General features: G+C 47.2%; 1 protein-coding gene across 2 annotated transcripts; it reads left to right on the top strand.

Moving 5' to 3' along the window:
- The first annotated feature begins 503 nt into the window (after window positions 1-503).
- On the top strand, window positions 504-4834 carry ackr3b (atypical chemokine receptor 3b). 2 transcript variants are annotated; one of them, XM_081710236.1, is made up of 2 exons: window positions 504-705; window positions 2959-4834. In XM_081710236.1, exon 2 carries the CDS (start codon window positions 3061-3063, stop codon window positions 4159-4161), a length of 1101 nt encoding a protein of 366 aa, XP_081566362.1. In that variant the 5' UTR covers window positions 504-705; window positions 2959-3060; the 3' UTR covers window positions 4162-4834. The 2 variants fall into 2 exon arrangements, with proteins under 2 accessions (XP_081566362.1, XP_026860531.3); XM_027004730.3 differs by having other exon boundaries at window positions 505-705; window positions 3021-4834.
- Window positions 4835-19523: the final 14689 nt, after the last annotated feature.

The following is a 19523-nucleotide window of genomic DNA, read 5'->3' as shown; positions in this document are numbered from 1 at the left end:
AACACACACGCCTTCGAAGCATCTGGAGGAAATATTTTGGGGGTTTGCTGCTGATGTTGGGAATTAAGAGGCATTTGTAATTAATTAATTAAGATATCTAATCCAGATAGAGATCTGTTTCTATTCTGATGTAAAATGTGGGCAGGGATCATATTAACATAAACACAATGGCATTATTTGTATCAGATTAAAAAAAGGTGGCAACGTAGGTCCTTTAAATTAAGGGCTGTGAATCTAATGTCATAACTTAAGGCATAAGAATTATGCCTTCACATAAAATGTTTTGTACAGCTTTAAACTAAAAGAGCAAAGCATTAAACTAAAAGAGCAAAGCGCTGTTCCACGTCCCCAGTACAAACACGCCGTCTAGGCAGAAGTCCGCCACGGTTTGCCTATAAGGCTGGTTGTTGTTGTTGTTGTTGTATTATTATTATTTTTTTTGCGAGTGTACATCCGAGGGGTGGCACTTCCACCTCTCACTGTGCTGTCTGACAGAAACTTGTCATTCGGTTTCCAGCGCGCCCTAGGGAGGCGTTTCTGTCCGCCTATAACAGCGAGTGCGGTGTTGAGGAGCGGACACTCTCACCGTCGCTTCTGCGCGAACACCAGATCACCGACTCGGGATCAGAATCACAGGGTTTCTCGGAACCATCCGAGTCCCACCAGCAGTGAAAAAGCCCCAAACCGACCAACACCGCAATCAACGTAAGAAATGTTGTTTACTTTTTGTCAGTCGGTTGGTGCACGGGATTTAAATTGTTTTGCGTACTTTAATCTCGCGTTTCGGTGCGTGAGGACACTGGGATAGCAGCACGCATTATGAAGGGTTTTTTTTTTGGTGCTGAAGTACTTCATATGAGTGGTTTCAAAGCACTCCGACGATGTCCGTTTCTTGTTGTGGATTGAGAAACGGTCCCGTCTCTGCGGATTAAAACCCGTTCAGCGGCGCTCCAGATTACGCGGTACTGACGCAGCCTGCGAGAGAGACGCGCTACCCGAACACCTCTCAGTCTTGTGTTAGCGCAGGAATCCAATCACCTGTAATGTTGTTCAGAAAGATTGTTTAAAAATATGGCAGTTTGAAGGTTTTTGATGTCGAGTTTCACTGGCATTCAGGTTTCACTGGGGCGGTACTGATTTTATAATGTAACTCAATAATCTGTTCCGTGTGCTTTTACCACCAAGCCTTTCGCTTGTTTATATATAAATATATATATCAAATAAGTCAAACCTATTCATAAAAGTTCCACCTTCTTCTTTCACTGCTGTTTTTGTTCTATATTTATTTTAACTTTTTCTAGTTCCTTTATGTATCCAGAGGGCTGATACTCACACTTTCTTGTACAAGCCAGAAAGTCTGCAACGCTAATGTTTCTGCATGAGTTTCAGGGGACTTAAGGGGAGAGAGCGAGAGAGCGAGAGAGAGAATGGGACAGGATAGAGGCGAGGGGTGGGGTATGAGAGGGGGGGGTTGCCGTGTCCACACAGGCAACCCTTTGTACCCGCCATCGCTCACGTCGCCTGGGGCAGGAGTCTCAGGTGAGGGGGCGGCTGTGTTGCAGAAGTGTAAACGCAACAGTTTTACAACACGGTGGGTGGGGGGAGCTCTCACGGGCCACCGCGGTTTACGGCCACCGTCGCCAGGCCAGATCGGAGCTGCACGTGGTCGTCTCCGTCCCCCTGCACTTAACGCGGGTCCGAGCGGAGCGTCAGAGGGGCCAGTGTGGGCTCTCCTGCTTTAGTGAGGGAGGGTCACAGGGACGCATTAAGAACAGCTGGGTCTCCTCTCATATTTCCCATAATGCCAATAAGGTTAGGTACTGTTTCAGGGTCAAAACAGCTGGCTAATTTGGAAGGAAAATAAACAGGCTTAAATAGATTATATCACTCGATAGATCTGCAGCCATATGCCTAGTGCAGGACTGCAGAGTCTCAGGACAGAAGACCCTTTGATGTGTGGTTTGGAAGTCATTGCCTATATTATCATTGTTTGCAGGTAATGGTGGTTACGTTTTATAAATAAATGTTTGATCTGTTATTTTTGACGATACTGACATCCAGCCAACGCACGGCACTGAGCGTTGCGCAATGAGGTTAGTGTGTGTGTCATATGTAAACTGTGTTTGTGAATGAAATTCTTCAGGGTGCTGCTTCGCTTTCAAAACAAACAAAGCAAAACACACCCAGTGTGTGTTTTTTCTCTGTCCTCGGCTGGTTCAGAGTCCAGCGCAGTTCTCCTAGACACGTGGTGGGTAGGACCTTTCATCTTCTGCTATCAGAGCAGAAGCTGTCTACACCCCCACAGCACTGACGCCCCTCTGATGGTTTCAGAAGTGGTGCTCTTCTGGTTCTCACTATCTCTGGTTCCTCGCACTATCTCGGGTTCCTCGTACTATCATTGTGCTCTGTTAGGGGCAGAGGGTACAGACAGGCACACATCGCTTACATGCCTCTGATTTGTCAGGGATGTCTGATGAGCCTTTCACCTTGTCCATGAAATTCTGCCAGGAGCTTGTCCAGGAGATTCAGTTCCTCAGTTTGAGTATAGACCTATAGTGTTATTAATTGTTTGTCTCTTTTTTTCTCGACAAGCAGACCGTGACAGGGCTGGTGCGCAGACAGACCACCCTGATAGCTCTCGAGGCCCTGCATTCTTTCTGCGAAAAGCTTGATATTTGCACATCTCAGATCTCAGATGCATTAGGCAGCGAGGCCCCACCCCTAAAAAATGTTGATCCTTCAGCAACCATTGTCTAATCTGGCCATGCCAGTGATAGACAGAGAGCAACCCCGTAACCCTGGGAAACGGCTCCCCATAACAGAGAGGCAGAAAAAATCCTCCCAAACCACATGAGGTCCTGCTCTCTGACACACGACCCTGGCGTGGCTGAGATGTTTTGGATTATGCGTGTTGTTTTTAAAAATAAACATTCTCTGTTGAACATTTTCTGTCCACAGCTGGTCATCTGCCTGTTTTTTTTCCTGCGAAGCGACTCACCATCGAGTGTCCTATGTTGCAGGCTGCCGTGGACTGTTCCACGCGTCACAGTGAAGGCCAGAATGAGCGCCAACATGAATGAACTGACCGACCTGCTGGACCTGCTGTCGGGGGAGAACTTCTCCTTCATGGATGACAACGGGTCCCATGTGGAGACAGTGGTGTGTCAGAGCGCCTTCAACCAGCGTGCGCTCCTGTACACGCTCTCCATCCTCTACATCTTCATCTTTGTCATTGGCCTGGCCGCCAACGCCCTGGTGGTGTGGGTGAACGTGCGCGGCAGCCGCGAACGCCACGAAACGCACCTGTACGTCCTCAACCTGGCCATCGCCGACCTGTGCGTGGTGGCCACGCTGCCCGTCTCCGTGAGCTCGCTGCTCCAGCACGGCCACTGGCCCTTCGGAGATGCCATGTGTAAGATCACGCACCTGGTCTTCAGTGTCAATCTCTTCGGTAGCATCTTCTTCCTCACCTGCATGAGCGTGGACCGCTACCTGTCCGTGGTGCGCTTCGGCGATGCCCACGGCGGCCAGGGTGAGCGGAGACGCACTCGTCAGCTGATCTGCATGGGGGTGTGGCTCCTGGCGCTGCTCGCCGCCCTTCCTGATACCTACTTCCTGCAGGCGGTCCGGTCCACACACTCGGACGCCACCACGTGTAGGTCGGTGTACCCGGCAGAGACAACGTGGGAGTGGATGGTTGGCGTGCAGCTCAGCTCCATCGCGCTGGGCTTTGCGGTGCCGTTCCCTGTCATCGTCGTGTTCTATGTGCTGCTGGCCCGCGCCGTGCGGTCCTCGGCCGACCACGAGCGCCGTGCTGGGCGGCGCCTCGTCTTCACCTACGTCATGGTGTTCCTGGCTTGCTGGCTGCCCTTCCATGGCGTGCTGCTGCTGGACACGCTGGCTCTGCTGGGCGCCGTGCCATTGGGCTGCACCCTGGAAAACGTGCTGTATGTGGCACTACACGTCACCCAGTGCCTGTCCCTGCTGCACTGCTGCGTCAACCCCGTCATCTACAACTTCATTGACAAGAACTACCGCTATGACCTGATGAAAGCCTTCATCTTCAAGTACTCCACCAAGACGGGGCTAGCCAGGCTCATAGACACGTCCCGCACCTCCGAGACAGAGTGCTCGGCCATGGTGGGCCAGGGGCATCTGTGAGGCAATTGACTTCAGACACCATTGGAAACGCCACGGACCCTCTGTACTGGCTCCTGAAACGCATATCAGACTTTGGAGACAGAGAAGTCCCTCAAACTGTGTCTCGAGAAAACCGAAGAACTACACAGGACTCTGGAACTTTGTATCATAGACTATATACTAGACATCCCTTTAGACAGGATGGCGTATGCATTTTGTAAATCTGAGTCACTGTAGGGATGTCTGATGAAAGCACTTGTTCTGAGTTTAGTGGAGGAAGAGGAAGGCAGGCTGGTCAACCGTGAGGTCAGCCAGGTGAGCTGTGGCTCTCGTGCGGAGCCCACGTCTTTGTCCAGGTGCTCCTCTCATGCTCCTCCAGCTTTAGGCGGAAGACAGCCGCATGTTTTAGCTCCACTGTGGCTGTGTTCGTGGCGGGGTGGGGGGGGGTGGTAAAGTGGGTAACAGGGCCAGAGCTCAGAGAACCAACTGGGGCAAATCCAAAATCTCCTTCACAGACGATGTCAGAGGATGTAAAGACAGATGTGGACACAGATATACTTTTTTATGACAATGTATGTTTTGTAAATACTAAGACATATTTATATATTCATTAATGTGTATGTTCAGTGTATTGAAATATTGTTTGACAAGTTAAAATGTATTATCAAAATAAAAAATATTCCTATAAATGTTATTATCAGTGTGGTTATTTTGTTTATAGCAACATAATGACATATCGAGGGATGATTGGTTACAATCAGCAATTAATCATAAATTGCTAAAATCATGGATGTGAATGTCGCAACCCCTTTAAATGTAATTTTATAAAATATTATTGAGCATTAAACATGTGCAGTAAGATGAAAATCTTAACTTCTGTAATATGTCATGAGTTTACATCTAAACCCTGTGGACTCTGTTACAGTGTGACAAAAGCATTTATTATCCAGGTGTCTTTTTCAGGATGTGCAGTGCTAAATTTATCCATATGGCTGCCCTCAAGGAAAACGCACATGTACTGATCCAGTGGGGATAGTTTGTGTGTGTGTGTGTGTGTATGCATGCGTGTGCACGTGTGTGTGTGTGTGTGCTGTGAGCGTTTGTGCGTTTTTGTGCGCGCTGCATGTGTGTGTGTGTGTGTGTGTGCGCGCTCCTGTGTGTGTATGGTGTGTAGTACATGTATGTGTGTGTGTGTGTGTGCGTGTGTGTGTGCGTGGTGTGTAGTATGTGTGTGTGTGTGTGTGCGCGTGTGTGTGTGCGTGGTGTGTAGTACGTGTGTGTGTGTGTGTGCATGATGTGTAGTGTGTGTGTGTGTGTTTTTGTGTGTGTGTGTGTGTAGTATGTGTGTGTTTGTGTGTGTGTGTTTTTGTGTGTGTGTGCGTGGTGTGTAGTAAGTGTGTGTGTGTGTGTAGTGTGTATGTGTGTGTGTAGTAGGTGTGTGTGTGTGTGTGTGGTGTAGTACGTGTGTGTGTGTGTGTGTGTAGTACGTGTTTGTGTGTGTGCGTGGTGTGTAGTGTGTGTGTGTGTGTGTAGTGTGTGTGTGTGTGTGTGTGTGTGTGTGTGTGTGTGTGTGTGTGTGTGTGTAGTGTGTGTGTGTGTCTTTGTGCTCTGGTCTTTGTGCATTCTTCCAGTGGCAGAGTGAAGGGGGTGGTGGTTAATCAGTACCAGAAGTTTTCTCCTTTCTGCTTTGTAGTTGTGAAAAGAATCCAGGTGTTCCTGGAGCCAGTGCCAAGTTTCACAGAGAGCCTCTTTCTCCCCGTCTTTCACTGGTTCTGTCTCCCCAAACCCAGAGAAAATGACACGGTCTGCATAGGGCCCTGCAACTTTTACCCCCACTGGAAACTCCCCTAAAACATCACTGGGTTTCATTTTATCTGTGGACATATAATAAGAGCCACCAGCACATTTCTCATCTATAAAAATGTCAGATCAGGTTTCTCGTACTCAGGTGTCCAGGCTGGAATCCCCATTTGGTTAAATGTACGACTACGAAGCACACAGAACACACACGTAGAGAGCAGACCTGCTCCTGGTGTGTGTGTAAACCTGTAAACTCAGTGCAGTAAGATGTTAACTGCTGCAGAGAAATGTGTTCCTTAACATGCCCACGTGCAGCGCTGCATCTCTGTACGCTGATTTAGGCAGTACACTGGAGGGCAGCTTACTGGGGCACGGACCCAACTGGCATAGTTACCCTTGGGGCAGGTACAAGTAAGTTAGAGGATTTATGGTTATCATCTGTTCCTGCCAATTAGCCATGAATGTTTCAGGTGCCATATACTACCTTACTAAATATTGTCAAACCCGTATACTACCATACTAATCCCCTCACCACCGTGTGCTGGAGCTATTTTCTCAGGCACTAACTTTGTGGGATGAAGGGTGTGACTCCAAACGCAACCATAGGCGACGGTACCTCACAGTATCTTTCACAGCCCGTGCAAACTTTGGTAGGTTACCCCGACAACTCATCAGGATAAAACAGTGACCCACAGCATGCAGAGAAAAACATCTGGGTGTCCTGCTCTCAGAATGAAACCGATTTGCTCTGTGGCCAAATTCAACACTGCTCTGATCTCAGCAAGCCGAAGTCATTGTTGAAACCGAAAATAGTCTGTAAAGATGTGTGAACAAAAATAGTCATTCATCACCCTGGTTATGCCCTCATCACACGGCTGTTGGCTACAGATCTGTGTGAGGCGTTAGAGCCCACAGACAAACAGAAGCAGCTGATATGGCTCTCATTAGCTTATAACAGATCCCTCCTGATCGTGTTGTGCCTTGCACGCTGCGCTCACACGTAACACAGCACCTCCTAGAGCGCTAAATGCCTGGGTCCCCCTGGGTGTCAGACCTCATTGACAGCCCTCACACAGCTCATGACAAATATTTGCGCTGAAGCATGAGGGAGGTACTGTATTCGGGATTCGACAGGTGGAGGGGTGACGGCTACAGACAGCAGCAGAACGCCAGAGAGAGTGAGTGAGCCCTTATCTGCGGGTTGATTCTCATGTAAGGAGTTTCTGTGAGCTGAGAGGGAGAGCCGATCCTGCGATTAGCATCACACATGGTGCTCCCCGCTGAGCTGCCAGCACCTTCACTGAGGGTGCTAACAGCCCATTCAAGATCCGCTCACCATGTCAGCCTCGGTGTTTGATAGCCCCACACTAACTCTCACCCAGCCCTTATTGTTTGGTAATGAGGTCTGACTTGTTTTTTTGGTTAAGCTTTATTTTACGAGGAAGTCTGCTTGTGTCTTTTCCAGCACACACCTGGCCAGGATGAAAAGGCTGAAAACATGAAAGGCAAAAAGGCAATGGTGACAGAAACCAGTGAAATTCAACATTGCGTTTATACACACGGCACACAGTTCATACCATGTAGCACACAATGTGTTCCAGTGGTAGAGTCACGGGCAGGAGACTATGGGCAGACATAGAGAGAGAACTGTGAACATACATAGTGGTCTGACAGGCATGCATAGCCAATCAGTTTAAAATCTAGCAGATTTTAAAGCCTGTAGGTGACCCTAAGAGGAAACAGATAAATCCATACAAGGTTTCTGGCTGTAGATCAGAGGTTTGTGATTGGAGATAAGAGGTTTCTGGCTGTAGATTTGGCAGATGAACCGAGGTGGGGAGAAGTACACTAAAGGGGATTCTTTAGATAGGAATACTGCATCTTCCTTCTCTGGGCACTGGACACAAATACAGTGAGACAGGAAGCAGCATTGGACACAGATACAGTGAGACAGGAAGCAGCATTGGACACAGATACAGTAAGACAGGAAGCAGCATTGGACACAGATACAGTGAGACAGGAAGCAGCACTGGACACAAATACAGTGAGAGAGGATGAGAGAGAGGCAGAGAGAGAGAGAGAGAGAGAGAGAGATAGATAGAGGGAGAGATTTTTTTTTCCATATGTGCTATTTAAGCAATAGAAGTCAAAACAAGTGTGAGTCATTATTCCCCATCACATCCCGTAACAACCCCGTCAGTTCTGTGATTGATTTTCCCACTTAAAGGAATGTGTTTTAGGAAGAAACGACAAGGGACTGGGAAAAGCTCTGTTTATGGAAGTAAAATATTCTGCATTCTTTCCCACTGAAACCTTGTCAACATGAGGTGTTGGATGGAGATAAACTACACATGTGATGGCCTCCTTTCTAATCTCGCGGACCTTTTCAGGCGACATTCTTCTCTCTGTGAGAAGGAACAATAACTTCTGACCTGATAATTGGTCCGTGACTATTCAGACGGCCAAGTTACGCATTTGCCACAGTCCCGTAGTAAAGAAACACGACCTCAGAACCACACAAAGCCAGTGAATGCGAAAGGCTCTCAGTGACCCGGCCTGCTTTCTGCTGTTCTCGGGATGTGATGAAGAGGGGGTGGAGCTGGGGGCGGAGCTGGCAGGCGAGTGAAGCGCGAGGGCACTCCCGCTGTCAGTGGGGAGAAAGACAGTTTAGATGAGGCCCACAGCCGCAGGGCCCCAGGGCCCACGCCTTTCACACGCAAGGAACATAAGTCGAGAGAAAGGCCCCCGCCACATAGTGTGTGACAGCAGAACACTGAGGGGTGTCACATCCCCTTCACTTCTGATAGAGCGCCTACGTTATGGACAGAGCGTGCACAGAGCACACACACACACACACACACACACACACACACACATGAACGCACACACACACACAAAATGTTTCTTTTTAAAACACGCACACACAAAATGTTAATTTTTTTAAAAAGCTACAAATTTCAGGAATATTCCCTTTTCCGACACAGCCGAGGAGTCTCCTGGGTTTCCTCCCTCGTGAGGCACAGAAGTGACTCCGTGGCAGTGACAGACTCAGCAGCATTCAGTGACATTCAGTGACAGTGAGGATGGTGAGGCCAGCGTGACGAAGGCTTCGGGGGTGTCCTCCCCAACCGAGACCTCCAGTGCCTGTCTGACTGTTCTGCTGTCTCGTGGCACAGTGCTACAGGAAATACGACACAGTGCCCAGACATCGCTCCTCTCTGCCATACTGACACACTCACACACACAAAGAGAAAGTGACACAAGTTGATCTTTTGTGGTCAACATGATGATGTGTGTGTGGATCAAGTGTCCTAGCAGTGTTTTCTCTCGGGCGCTGAGACGCAGGTCTCTACCCACCTTGCGAACATCACGCAGTAAAAACCTCAACTAATACAACCTAATAACTTAATTACAACACTTACAACAAACACCTGGTGCTTGGATATAAACAAACAAACAAACAAATAAATAAATAAATACAGATATTAAAACACACACTAGCACATTTTACCTAAACCAAACAAATAATAAAAATCAACCCGCAAAACATTGAGTGTCACAGCAAGTCTTGCTGTCTCAGTCTCGCGCTCCCTGTATGTCTTAGTGCTTTTGGCATAGCTCACATTCTGCTGTCTACTGCTGTCAGCCTGTGGCCAGAGTGTGTATGTCACAGGGGCTGACATATCAGTAATGCCCTGTTGGTGTTACAGGGACTGACATGCAGGTAACTCCGTGTTGGTGTTACAGGGCCTGATATATCATTAACGCCCTGTTAGCATTATAAAGGCTGATGTAGGTGTAATGTCCTGTTGCCAATAAATTCAAAACAGATCCAAAACAATCACCTCCTTTATTTTTGCAATAATTTTGCAATATTTTGCAAGGTTTTAAAATAAACAGTCAAAAGTAAACAAGCTAAAATACCTTATTATAAATACCTTTACTGGTTTTTCCAGAACATTCCTGGCGTTAGAGGTCCTACTCCCTGTTGTTATCTGTTAAATAAAAGACTGCTTTGTCTAGCACACACCTAGAAGAGAAGGAATCTGATATCCCGGTTTCACTGGGTCAGAACAATGGCTAACAGTGGCCCAGCCCCCGAAACCAAGTCTCCATGCCAGAGTGTCCAATGTGTTCTACAGATTAATACAGTGATGGATAGCACATTGAGCATGGCCTTGGGTGACCTTGCACCAGACACTGGACTAGTGCGCATTCACGATCCACACAGATCAGGTGGTGGAATTTCACAATAAAATACCCCGAGTGCCTCCAAGCACAGCGTGGACACCCAACACTGAAGCTCATACCTCTCTACACACCACACTGCACTTGCTCCCTCCCTATCTCTCTCACTCTCTGTTTTGTTCTACATCTTTCCGTCCGTAACCTTCTCTCTTTTAACAAACAGACGACAATAACAAAATTATTGTATCCTTGTTCGATTTTTTGTTTACTAAAGTCTGGAACTGCTGGCCTTTGACATCTTCTATCACAGCTTTCTCACAGATTCTCATACAGGTGGAGCAAACAACCACTCAGAAATATGGACAACTGTTTAAACATTAACCAAAAGGCCTGGTGGGTGAAGAACAGAGGGGCAGTTATTCATGTCATAAGGCAGCAGAGGGGCAGTTATTCATGGCAGAGGGCAGTAGAGGGGCGGTTATTCATGGCAGAGGGCAGTAGAGGGGCGGTTATTCATGGCAGTAGGCAGGTAGGAAGAGTGTGTGTTTAAAGTTAAGCCCTTCAGAAATGAGCTGGGACAACATTTTCTTAAACTCCGTGCTCAGGCAACTCAAACAAGTCTTGCGGCTCTGCTCAGAGTTCAAAGAGCCTGGACGTCTTCCAGGGCCACTGCAGACGCTGTTGTAACGCCAAAGCTGCTTGCCTACCCAGGTAGCCCCAGCGACGAAAACAAGACCAAAGATCTGTTATGAAAGGGGCCATTTGGGAAGGGCGCTGGCACAGCTTTAACAGTTTTAGAACCCCTACTTATAATAAAATACATTACTGCTTGATTGATATGTTGTTTTTAAACTTCAGAGCAAAGGGAAACCTGTGTGTCACTTCCTCTGAGAACCAAGGTCAGGTTCCTAAAGCCAAGTGCACCCAGGGGTGAGATTATCGCCCTGCAGCAGTCGTGAGGAGCGTTGGAACAGGGGCTGCGTCCAGGCTGGAGCTGCACTTACTGAAAACAGGTGGAGCATTTCTGCAGGGTGGTGGAGACGCGTCTCCTCCCCGGACGTCTCGGGCTGCAGGATGGGCTACCTGATGGGTTCTCCCACACACACACACAGACGTCTCCGAGGAGGCAGGTTAAGAGCTTCCTTTTCTCTGTGCAACGCATGAACACACACACACACACACACACACACACACACACACACACACACACACACACACACACACACACACACACACACACGCACACGTCCTGCACCAGACAAGCCTGTTTTCGTACAACTGCTTTAAAGTTTAAAGGCACACGATGAACGTCATCATTTGTGTTGTTTGTATTTATTGTGTTGTTTGTCTTTATTCCTGTGTAACCAGTGTAATCTCACTATTTACAACACACAAGGACTTCGTTCTTTCTTTCCGTCTTTTTTTTTCGCTAGCCTACTTGCACTCGACCCGTCGTTAAACCGTGGGGTGTGCGTGCTCGCTGCCTGTGAACGCCGCACACACGCGCGCCTCGGCGCTTCTCTCTCAGCCCGAGCTCCTATCTAGCACAGCGCGAGATCATCCGTCATGACAAAAGCGCGGGGGAAAGGCATCGGCGCGTGAAAAGACTGCTATTACGGAACGCGCAAGGCCGAACCGGTTCATCACGGCGCTGATCACAGGAACAGATTGCAAAGTGCGGGGTTGTGCACCTGCCTCGTTCTTTGGCTGTTTGTCGCGGAGTGGTGAGCGCGAGGTATTTTGGTTCTGTGGCAGCAAAGTTCAGCGCGAGCTTGGCTTTAGTTTTCCATAACCCTACTCCTGCTTTTGTTTTCTTCATGCGTTTGGGTTCCGAAAGGAAAAATAAAAGTCTGGTTTTGCTCGTTTTCAACCCAAGAACGTCATGTTTTCAATATTTCAGTGTTAAGCTTCAAAAAGGTCAGGCATAGAGAAGAACAGAAAGGTTTAAGAGGAGAAACCAAAACAGCGCTATCTGGGAGCTGTGCTATCTGTGGAGGGTCACGTTTCCCCCTGGAGCCTGGCAGAACCTTCCAGACCGTGGTATGTTTGACATGAATCAGTGTGGATCCGATTGAACAGCCTTAGGGGCAGTCGGATCCCACCAGGCCGTGTCTGCCGGGTCCACGCAAACGGAGCCCTGGACACTCCCTTGTTCAGGGGGACGTCTGAAGTTGGCCACAGATGTCAAGCAGACCGAGGGTCTCTGGGGTGGACAGGGCGCGGGTTGGGGTTGGGGGGGATGTTTCATCACCTGTCATCAGCCTTTAGCTCTCTGCGTGGGTGAGCGTCTGTGCGTGGGACACCAATGGCACTAGGAACACAAATCCAGCTGACAAAGAGGGACAGAAAGAGGAAAAGAAGAAAAGAAACGAGGGAGAGGTGGGATGTCAGAGGGCAGTCACAAGAAGACGGATAGAAAGAAAGAGGGAGGGATGGAGAGAGAGAGAGAGAGAGAGAGAGAGAGAGAGACTGTGTGGGAGGTCTGAATGTTGAGTGCTGGAAGCTGGGATGAATTCCCTGGTGTTCAGGGAGCTGCTGTCCCCCACACACGGAGGCGTAAACTGGACATGTGCTCAGGGATGTTGTCAGCGGCGGACATGGAAATGGGTCAGTGGTCACATCACATTCGACAGAGTAATCAGACTTGTTAAACAAACGACATCAGAGATGACACGCACACGTGTGCGCGCGCACATATGTACATGTACAAACACATACACTTACATTTTAAAACTGTCGCTTTCACCATATGAAGAAATGTAGGTACTGTTCTAAGATCTTTATGTAGGTACTGTTCTAAGATCTTTAAAAGGATCGTGTGTACTTTTTCAGTTTTAGTGTTTTCAAACGAAAGCTGCATTTTTGTGTAATAAAAACCTTTTTCTCTTTAGAGGGCCAGTAACCCCCCACACCACATCATCATTCTTCTACTGTCAAGTGGGACATACTGTGTCCACAGTACACACACACAGGCATGCACATGCACACACACACACACACACACACACGCACGCACACACACGCAGACGCACACGTATACACATGCACACACATGCACACACACACGCACACACACGCGCACACACACGCGCACACACACACACACACACACACACACACACACACACACACACACACACACACACACACACAGCACCAACCCCCAAGTATTCACTTAATCATTTTCAAATGACTGAGCAAACTTGTCTGAGTGACTATTGGCCAAATCATGGAATGCTTGATTAACTCTTTCACTGCCATCTTTCTCCTTCTCCCCCCCCCAAGCACTAATCCATTAGTCTAAATTTCCATCTCTGCTGTGAGACAGGCCAGCTTAGGTATGAATAGAATAACCCCCATGCCCGGATGTCTGAGACGGGCATCAGAGCAGAGGGGGTTAGCTAGCCCAGAACGTGGCGTGGTGAGGAGAGATCTAGTCCCAACGGACCGAGGGCGTGCCACTCGCTTTCCTGCCTTCCTCTGGACGCGGGAGGCCGTTTTCCGCCGTCCTGGAGAACCACCGGAGGCCTTCGTTACTGTGCGAGGTTTCTCCCACAGCGAGGAACAGAGCTGAGCTGGGATGGCTGAAAAGAGCGCTAAGGGAGACGCACCAGCGTAAGGGGGTCTGACGCCACTCTCATTGGAGCTACACATTTAACAAAGACCACAGAATGCCTTTATAGACAAGCTTGGAACGGAAACCCCCCCTACACAGGCTATACTTGTCATTCTCTATGACAAATTACTTAAAACACTACATTTTTCAAGAATATTCTACAACATAATGTAATACAGTGTGGCACGGTACCATCCGGATCTATTAAAGCACATAAGTATTGAATTACGTAAATTACTCGGATGACTGTAACTTCTTTGACGTCTTTTTGGGGGAAAAACCCTTCCATGGGTGTCACACTCCTCCAGCTCCAGCAGGACAGCCCCATCTGTAACGCTAATCCAAAGCTACACTCTGCCATCATATTTTTGGTCATGAATCATGGAGACGTTAAAATAGCTGAAGGTGAATTGAGACGAGGTTTTGACCCCAGTGTAACCGTACACCTTAATAGATTTGGTCTCTGGCAGACTCTGCAATGCTCAAAAGATTCTCAAGAGTTGTAAAGTAGGGAACACTGGAGGCCTTTTTGTCCGATCAGTATGTGCATAACAATACACAGAGACGGGGCAATCTGGAGTAAAAACGTGGGGTTAAATCTTCAACATGGACAAACCTGAACAAAATGCTAACGTGTTGAATGTTCAGACTCGCTGAATATTCCAGCCTTGATATTTGTCTGTGTGTTTTACACCCCAGTGAAATCATACATTAATTCACCCTCATGCTTGGGGAGAAAGTGAGAGACAGAGTGAGAGAGAGAGAGAGAGAGAGAGAGAGATGGAGAGAGAGAGCACGCAAGAGAGGGAGAGACAGGGAGAGAGAGAGAGAGAGAGAGAGAGAGAGAGAGGGATGAATAGTCCAGTCATTTAAACTACCTCATTCCACAGCTCCATTCATAACAAACTTTCCCAAACCTGGAATTAACATTTCCTTTTTTTTTTTCATTTATGATATATGGGCATGACTGTGATGTAAAATGTTTGTAAATGTCTGTGTAAAATAGAAGAAAATTTGTTTAATCTTGGTTGTAACAGTTTAAAGATTTTAGATTTAAGAGTTGTAGATGTTTTAAGTTTTATCCGTAATTAAAGTCTTAACGAGAGCATGTGGTTTAAATTACAGTCTTATCAGAGACTGATGAGGTCATCTTTCTGTACATTCTTCAGTGACACATTCAGTTAACAAATCTCTCAGCCGAGCTATGCGACATGGAGCTGAAGGCTATATGAAAAGAGAACTGGCTAGATAGAGAGAGAGAGAGAGAGAGAGAGAGAGAGCGAGAGAGAGAGAGAGAGAGAGAGAGAGAGAGAGAGAGAGAGAGAGAGAGAGAGAGAGAGCGAGAGCCTGACTGATGAGGTGGTTCACATACTTGGCTAGTAATCAGAAGGTTGCCAGTTGAAGTCCCCACTGTTACTTAAGCTGAGTAATAATTGTAAGTTGTCAGATAAATGCTGTGAATGTAATATATATATAAGAAGATTAGGATATTATATAATAATACATTATATATATATATATATATATATATATATATATATATATATATATATATATATATATATATATATATATATATATATATATATTTATATATATATTTATATATATTCATTCTATCAGTGTAGCCAATATGATATATAGAAAAGCCTAGATTTTGGTACATTGAAACAAATATTCTTTGCCTCAGTGCTGAGTGAGATGGCCTCAGTCATCTGTTATCGCTGACCATAATTAATAATGTGACTCTAATGAGGTCTCCCTGCTCCTCGTTAATAACTGTCTGTCTGCTCCTCTCTGGCGCACGGCACCTATTAACAGGCCCTGACTCCCGGCCACACAAACCTCATTCGTCTTTGCACCCACAAAGGCCAGCCTTCTCCACGGCAACCCCTCACACTACAAAAGAACCTGATAACCCTGAAACAATATCCAGACACTCTAGCACCAATCCCAGCATTCCCTGTGAATTCTGCTCTAATTCACACTGAGTCAACAGTCTTGGGAAGGCTCTGGACTCTGGGTCATGCTAGGTTTTAATCTCTTTATGGGGGTAAATGTGATTGTGACTTTCAATGATACTTTGAATAGAACAGAAGAATAGAATAGAAGCGCATATTTTATTTCGATGTAACTGTGCAAAGATGTTAAACTCTTTGCTGGTACTAATGAAAAAAAGTACTATTTGTATCAAAATGTAGCTGTCATTTTTAATACAAAAAAGCCACAAAAAAATATCTTATTACTATTATAAATATGGGATTAGATTTTGGTTTGGTGGATATATTATTTACATAGGTCAGTGAAAAAGTTCCACAAAGATAGTAAAGCAAGAAGTGTGTGTACGTGTGTGTGTGTGTGTGTGTTTGTGTATCAGTCAGAAAAATGGCCTGGTTTACAAAGCTACTAGGTCAGTAAAGTGACTTTGATTTGAAGCTTCTCTGGTGCGTTTTGTTCCAAAGCTGGGTAAATATTAGCCTGGCGGTGACAGGTGACCTGGGGCCACGGGCCGGCACAAAGAGAGAGCAAGCACAGGCGCGGCAGCAGGCGCGGCAGCTGTCCGTCTACTGTATTTAATCCTGACCTTCATTCATCTGCCTGACATGTGCGGCGCAGACCTCGGCCGGCTTGTCTATGGAGGAGGACTCTTCCAGCGCCATTTTAAGGTGCTTTATTATACGGAGCTGACGGGGAGATGCCAAGCTGTCCGTCAGCCGCCTCAACGCCGCTTTGTCTGGGAGCTTCTTTAACGTTCAGGGTCAGGCAGCATTATGTCAAGATAACACCACACTGAGGAACTGGGGAATTACACTGGGGATAGAACCGCACGGTTATCGGTCCCAGTAGAGTTTTCTTTTATTCATTTGAAGCCAAGGGATGATCTGCCTTGAAAAAGTGCCAAAATATTTATGCAGGTAAGCTCCACCCAAGAATCCAGGGACAGAATCGGTTCCATTTCATCTCAGCTGCTGATGTGAGAACCGAGTGTGTGTGTCGGGGGGGGGGGGGGGGGGGGGGGGGGAGGAATGCTCTGAACAATCGCATGTGTGAATAGAGTTCCTTCTCGTTGGTGATACTTAGTTGGGTTTGATATATGTTTGCGTAAAAAGGCCAAATGCAGTTAGTTGCTGCAGTTTATGATTAAGACTTTTCACTGATTCTGAATCTCTAAAAGAACTTGGCCGTAAGACTCTGGAAATAATCGATTTTGAAACTCCATATGATGACTGGCAACATTAGCCAACCACAGGCTCACTCCCCATCCATCTTGTTTTTTACTTCTTGCATCTTTATTTAAAATAAATGTTCTGCAGTGAGTTAGGCAAGCACACAGGAAGTGGCAAAGCCACTGTGCTGAAACCTTTTTTCAAGCGCTTTGCTTTACGGCCCCTGGCAGCAGCTGTGTAGGCCGCACGGGTTCCAGGCGTTTGAGCTGGAACACGTGCGGGATATACTAGAGACACAGGGGAGATAGCAGAAGCTTGTCGAGCGTGAGTATGATTCCTCACAGGTACGATGGCTGACGGGCCAAATCCCAGGAAGCGGATGAGGCTTCCACTGCTACACGGACCATAATTCACTTCCTCAGCGTAGACGTATTCTGGAATTGCGTTTTTAAAGCCTATCGGGGAGCCCAGCAGGACTATCAGACATAATGAAAACCGTAATGCTTAACACGTGCCCGTAAATTCCTCCTGCACATCAAGGCCACTGGCATAGTCATCGTTCAACCACGCATGCATGTCAGCTCCAGGACTGCTAGCCAAGTGGGTACAAGACACCCAGCACTATATTCCGCATTTGCACTGGAAGATATTAAACTTATAACTCAAAACTGGGCTTTGAGGATTTAGAGATGTAAGACTTCTGAAGGGTGGACTTCAGCAACCATCCGTATCAGAGACTTAGCGCGGTGCTGCGCGGACACCTGGTCCGCTCCTCTGAGCGGTTTCACGGATTCGGTGTGAATTAGATTTAGATTCGTTTTGTTCGCACTGAGTATTGCTTCACTGGTATGACATGTAAGTATGTATGTGGGGGTTATTAAGGATGAGGAAGACCGTTTGGGATGAGGAAGAGCGTGACCGCTCCTCCGTTCCACGACCCCGTTTACTGGGGGTCGATTGTGTGCTAATTCAGATAAGTGGAGCCCTCTCCTAAGGCTGACACTAACTAACGTGACAAAAGGAGCATAAATCCCACCTGGGAGGAGACAGATTACGTTTAATCCCCTTAGCATCTCCATGGAACTGGGATCCCCAGAATAAGTGTAATTAGCCGACGGGCAAATGTGTGTGTGGAAGGACAGAGGAATTCCTTTCACATTTCTGTGGTAACCACCATTGATCTGAGTATTAAAAATGACTTCATTACCAAATCTGTGTTCAAAAAAAAAAAAAAAAAGAACCTGGTAAGAGTTTAATAATTCAACTGACATTTTATTTAAAAACGCTCAAGGTCGCATTAAGCTTAACTGAGAGTACAGTTAAATAAAAACAAGGAAAGACGTCCCTCCTGAGAGAGGGAGGGAGTGTCTCCAGAGTGGTCTGGGCGGTGGGGAACCTGACAACCCTGCATAAAACTCAGACAGAACCGCAGAGCCGCAGTCCCAACGCAGCTTAAAACAAACACCAAGAACTAAAAGATTCCACGGCAGCAACATGGCGAAAACAAAACAGCTGTGAGGAGGGGTTCGGAACCTCCAGGCTCTCGCTTCTGGGATGGGAGCCAAGCCGTAGGAGCAGGTAAAGGGAAACATACGCTGTGTGTTCCACGCTGAGATGCACGCCTCGGGTCTGAGGAAGAGAGGGAGGCTGCAGATCCGCGTGGCAGCGCTGTCTGCGGAACGATGGCCGAATCCATCCGAGGAGATAACACGCTTCCCCGGGACAGCACGCTATCCGAGGTGCCTTCTTGGCTAGCCCACTTCAAAGCCAGCAGACAGGCAATATAGGAGACATAAAAAAAAAAAAAAAAAAACACTTCTGAGAAAAGTCTTCCCGGGGGACGCTTGTGAGGGGATGCAGAGTGGCAGGACAGAACGTCCCCCCTTTTCCTGCATCGCGCCCCAGGGGATGAAGGGTTAACAGGAGTGCCGTTAACCCAGTGCTGACCCACAGTCCCACACAGTCTGACAAAGATCCCAATTAAGGCTTTCAGCTCTGATCTGATCTAAGAATGCTGGGAAATTGACTAAGAACCAAATTGGAGCAGTTTTAGATGAATTAATCTGGTTTGTTTTTAGATAAGACAAACGTCCCTCAGAAGTATGGCATGCATAACAAAATTTTTAGTTGAAGACCTGGAATTGTTTTTGTTAGAACGCCAAGAAATACTGACCAAGAGCCTTGTGACTGACCTCTGAGTAGCCATAGTGACAAATAGTTTTATCTTTATCTTAAAAAAGTTTTATTTTTTCCCCTGGGGTTAAGAATATTTTCTTTTTTTCAGACTCCCTTATTAAGTGGTAGAGCACATTTCCAGTTCATTAATAAGCACAGGGACACAGGGCGAGGAAACACGAGATATTTTTAGCTCCATGCAGGGCTCAGACTCTCACACCCACCCAGACCTTCTGCAGACGAAAACCTTTCCTGAGACGTTTGCTGAGCACAAGAACTGAGCGACCTTATCGCCCAGATGAGGTAATCGTTGGCGGGGGGGGGGGGGGGGGGGGGTTCCTTCCTAGCGTTCAGTAAGAGGGAGCATGGCATGACGTTGGTCTGTGCTGTGAGAAGCTGGATATGCTCTCCTCAGTTCCAGAGCGGCAGGCACCTGG

This window comes from Electrophorus electricus, chromosome 3 (genome assembly GCF_041902795.1).
Source record: "Electrophorus electricus isolate QZ-2024a chromosome 3, ASM4190279v1, whole genome shotgun sequence".
Lineage (NCBI taxonomy): Eukaryota > Metazoa > Chordata > Actinopteri > Gymnotiformes > Gymnotidae > Electrophorus > Electrophorus electricus.
Note: the sequence above shows the minus strand (reverse complement) of the source record. Positions and strands in the feature narration are given on the sequence as shown.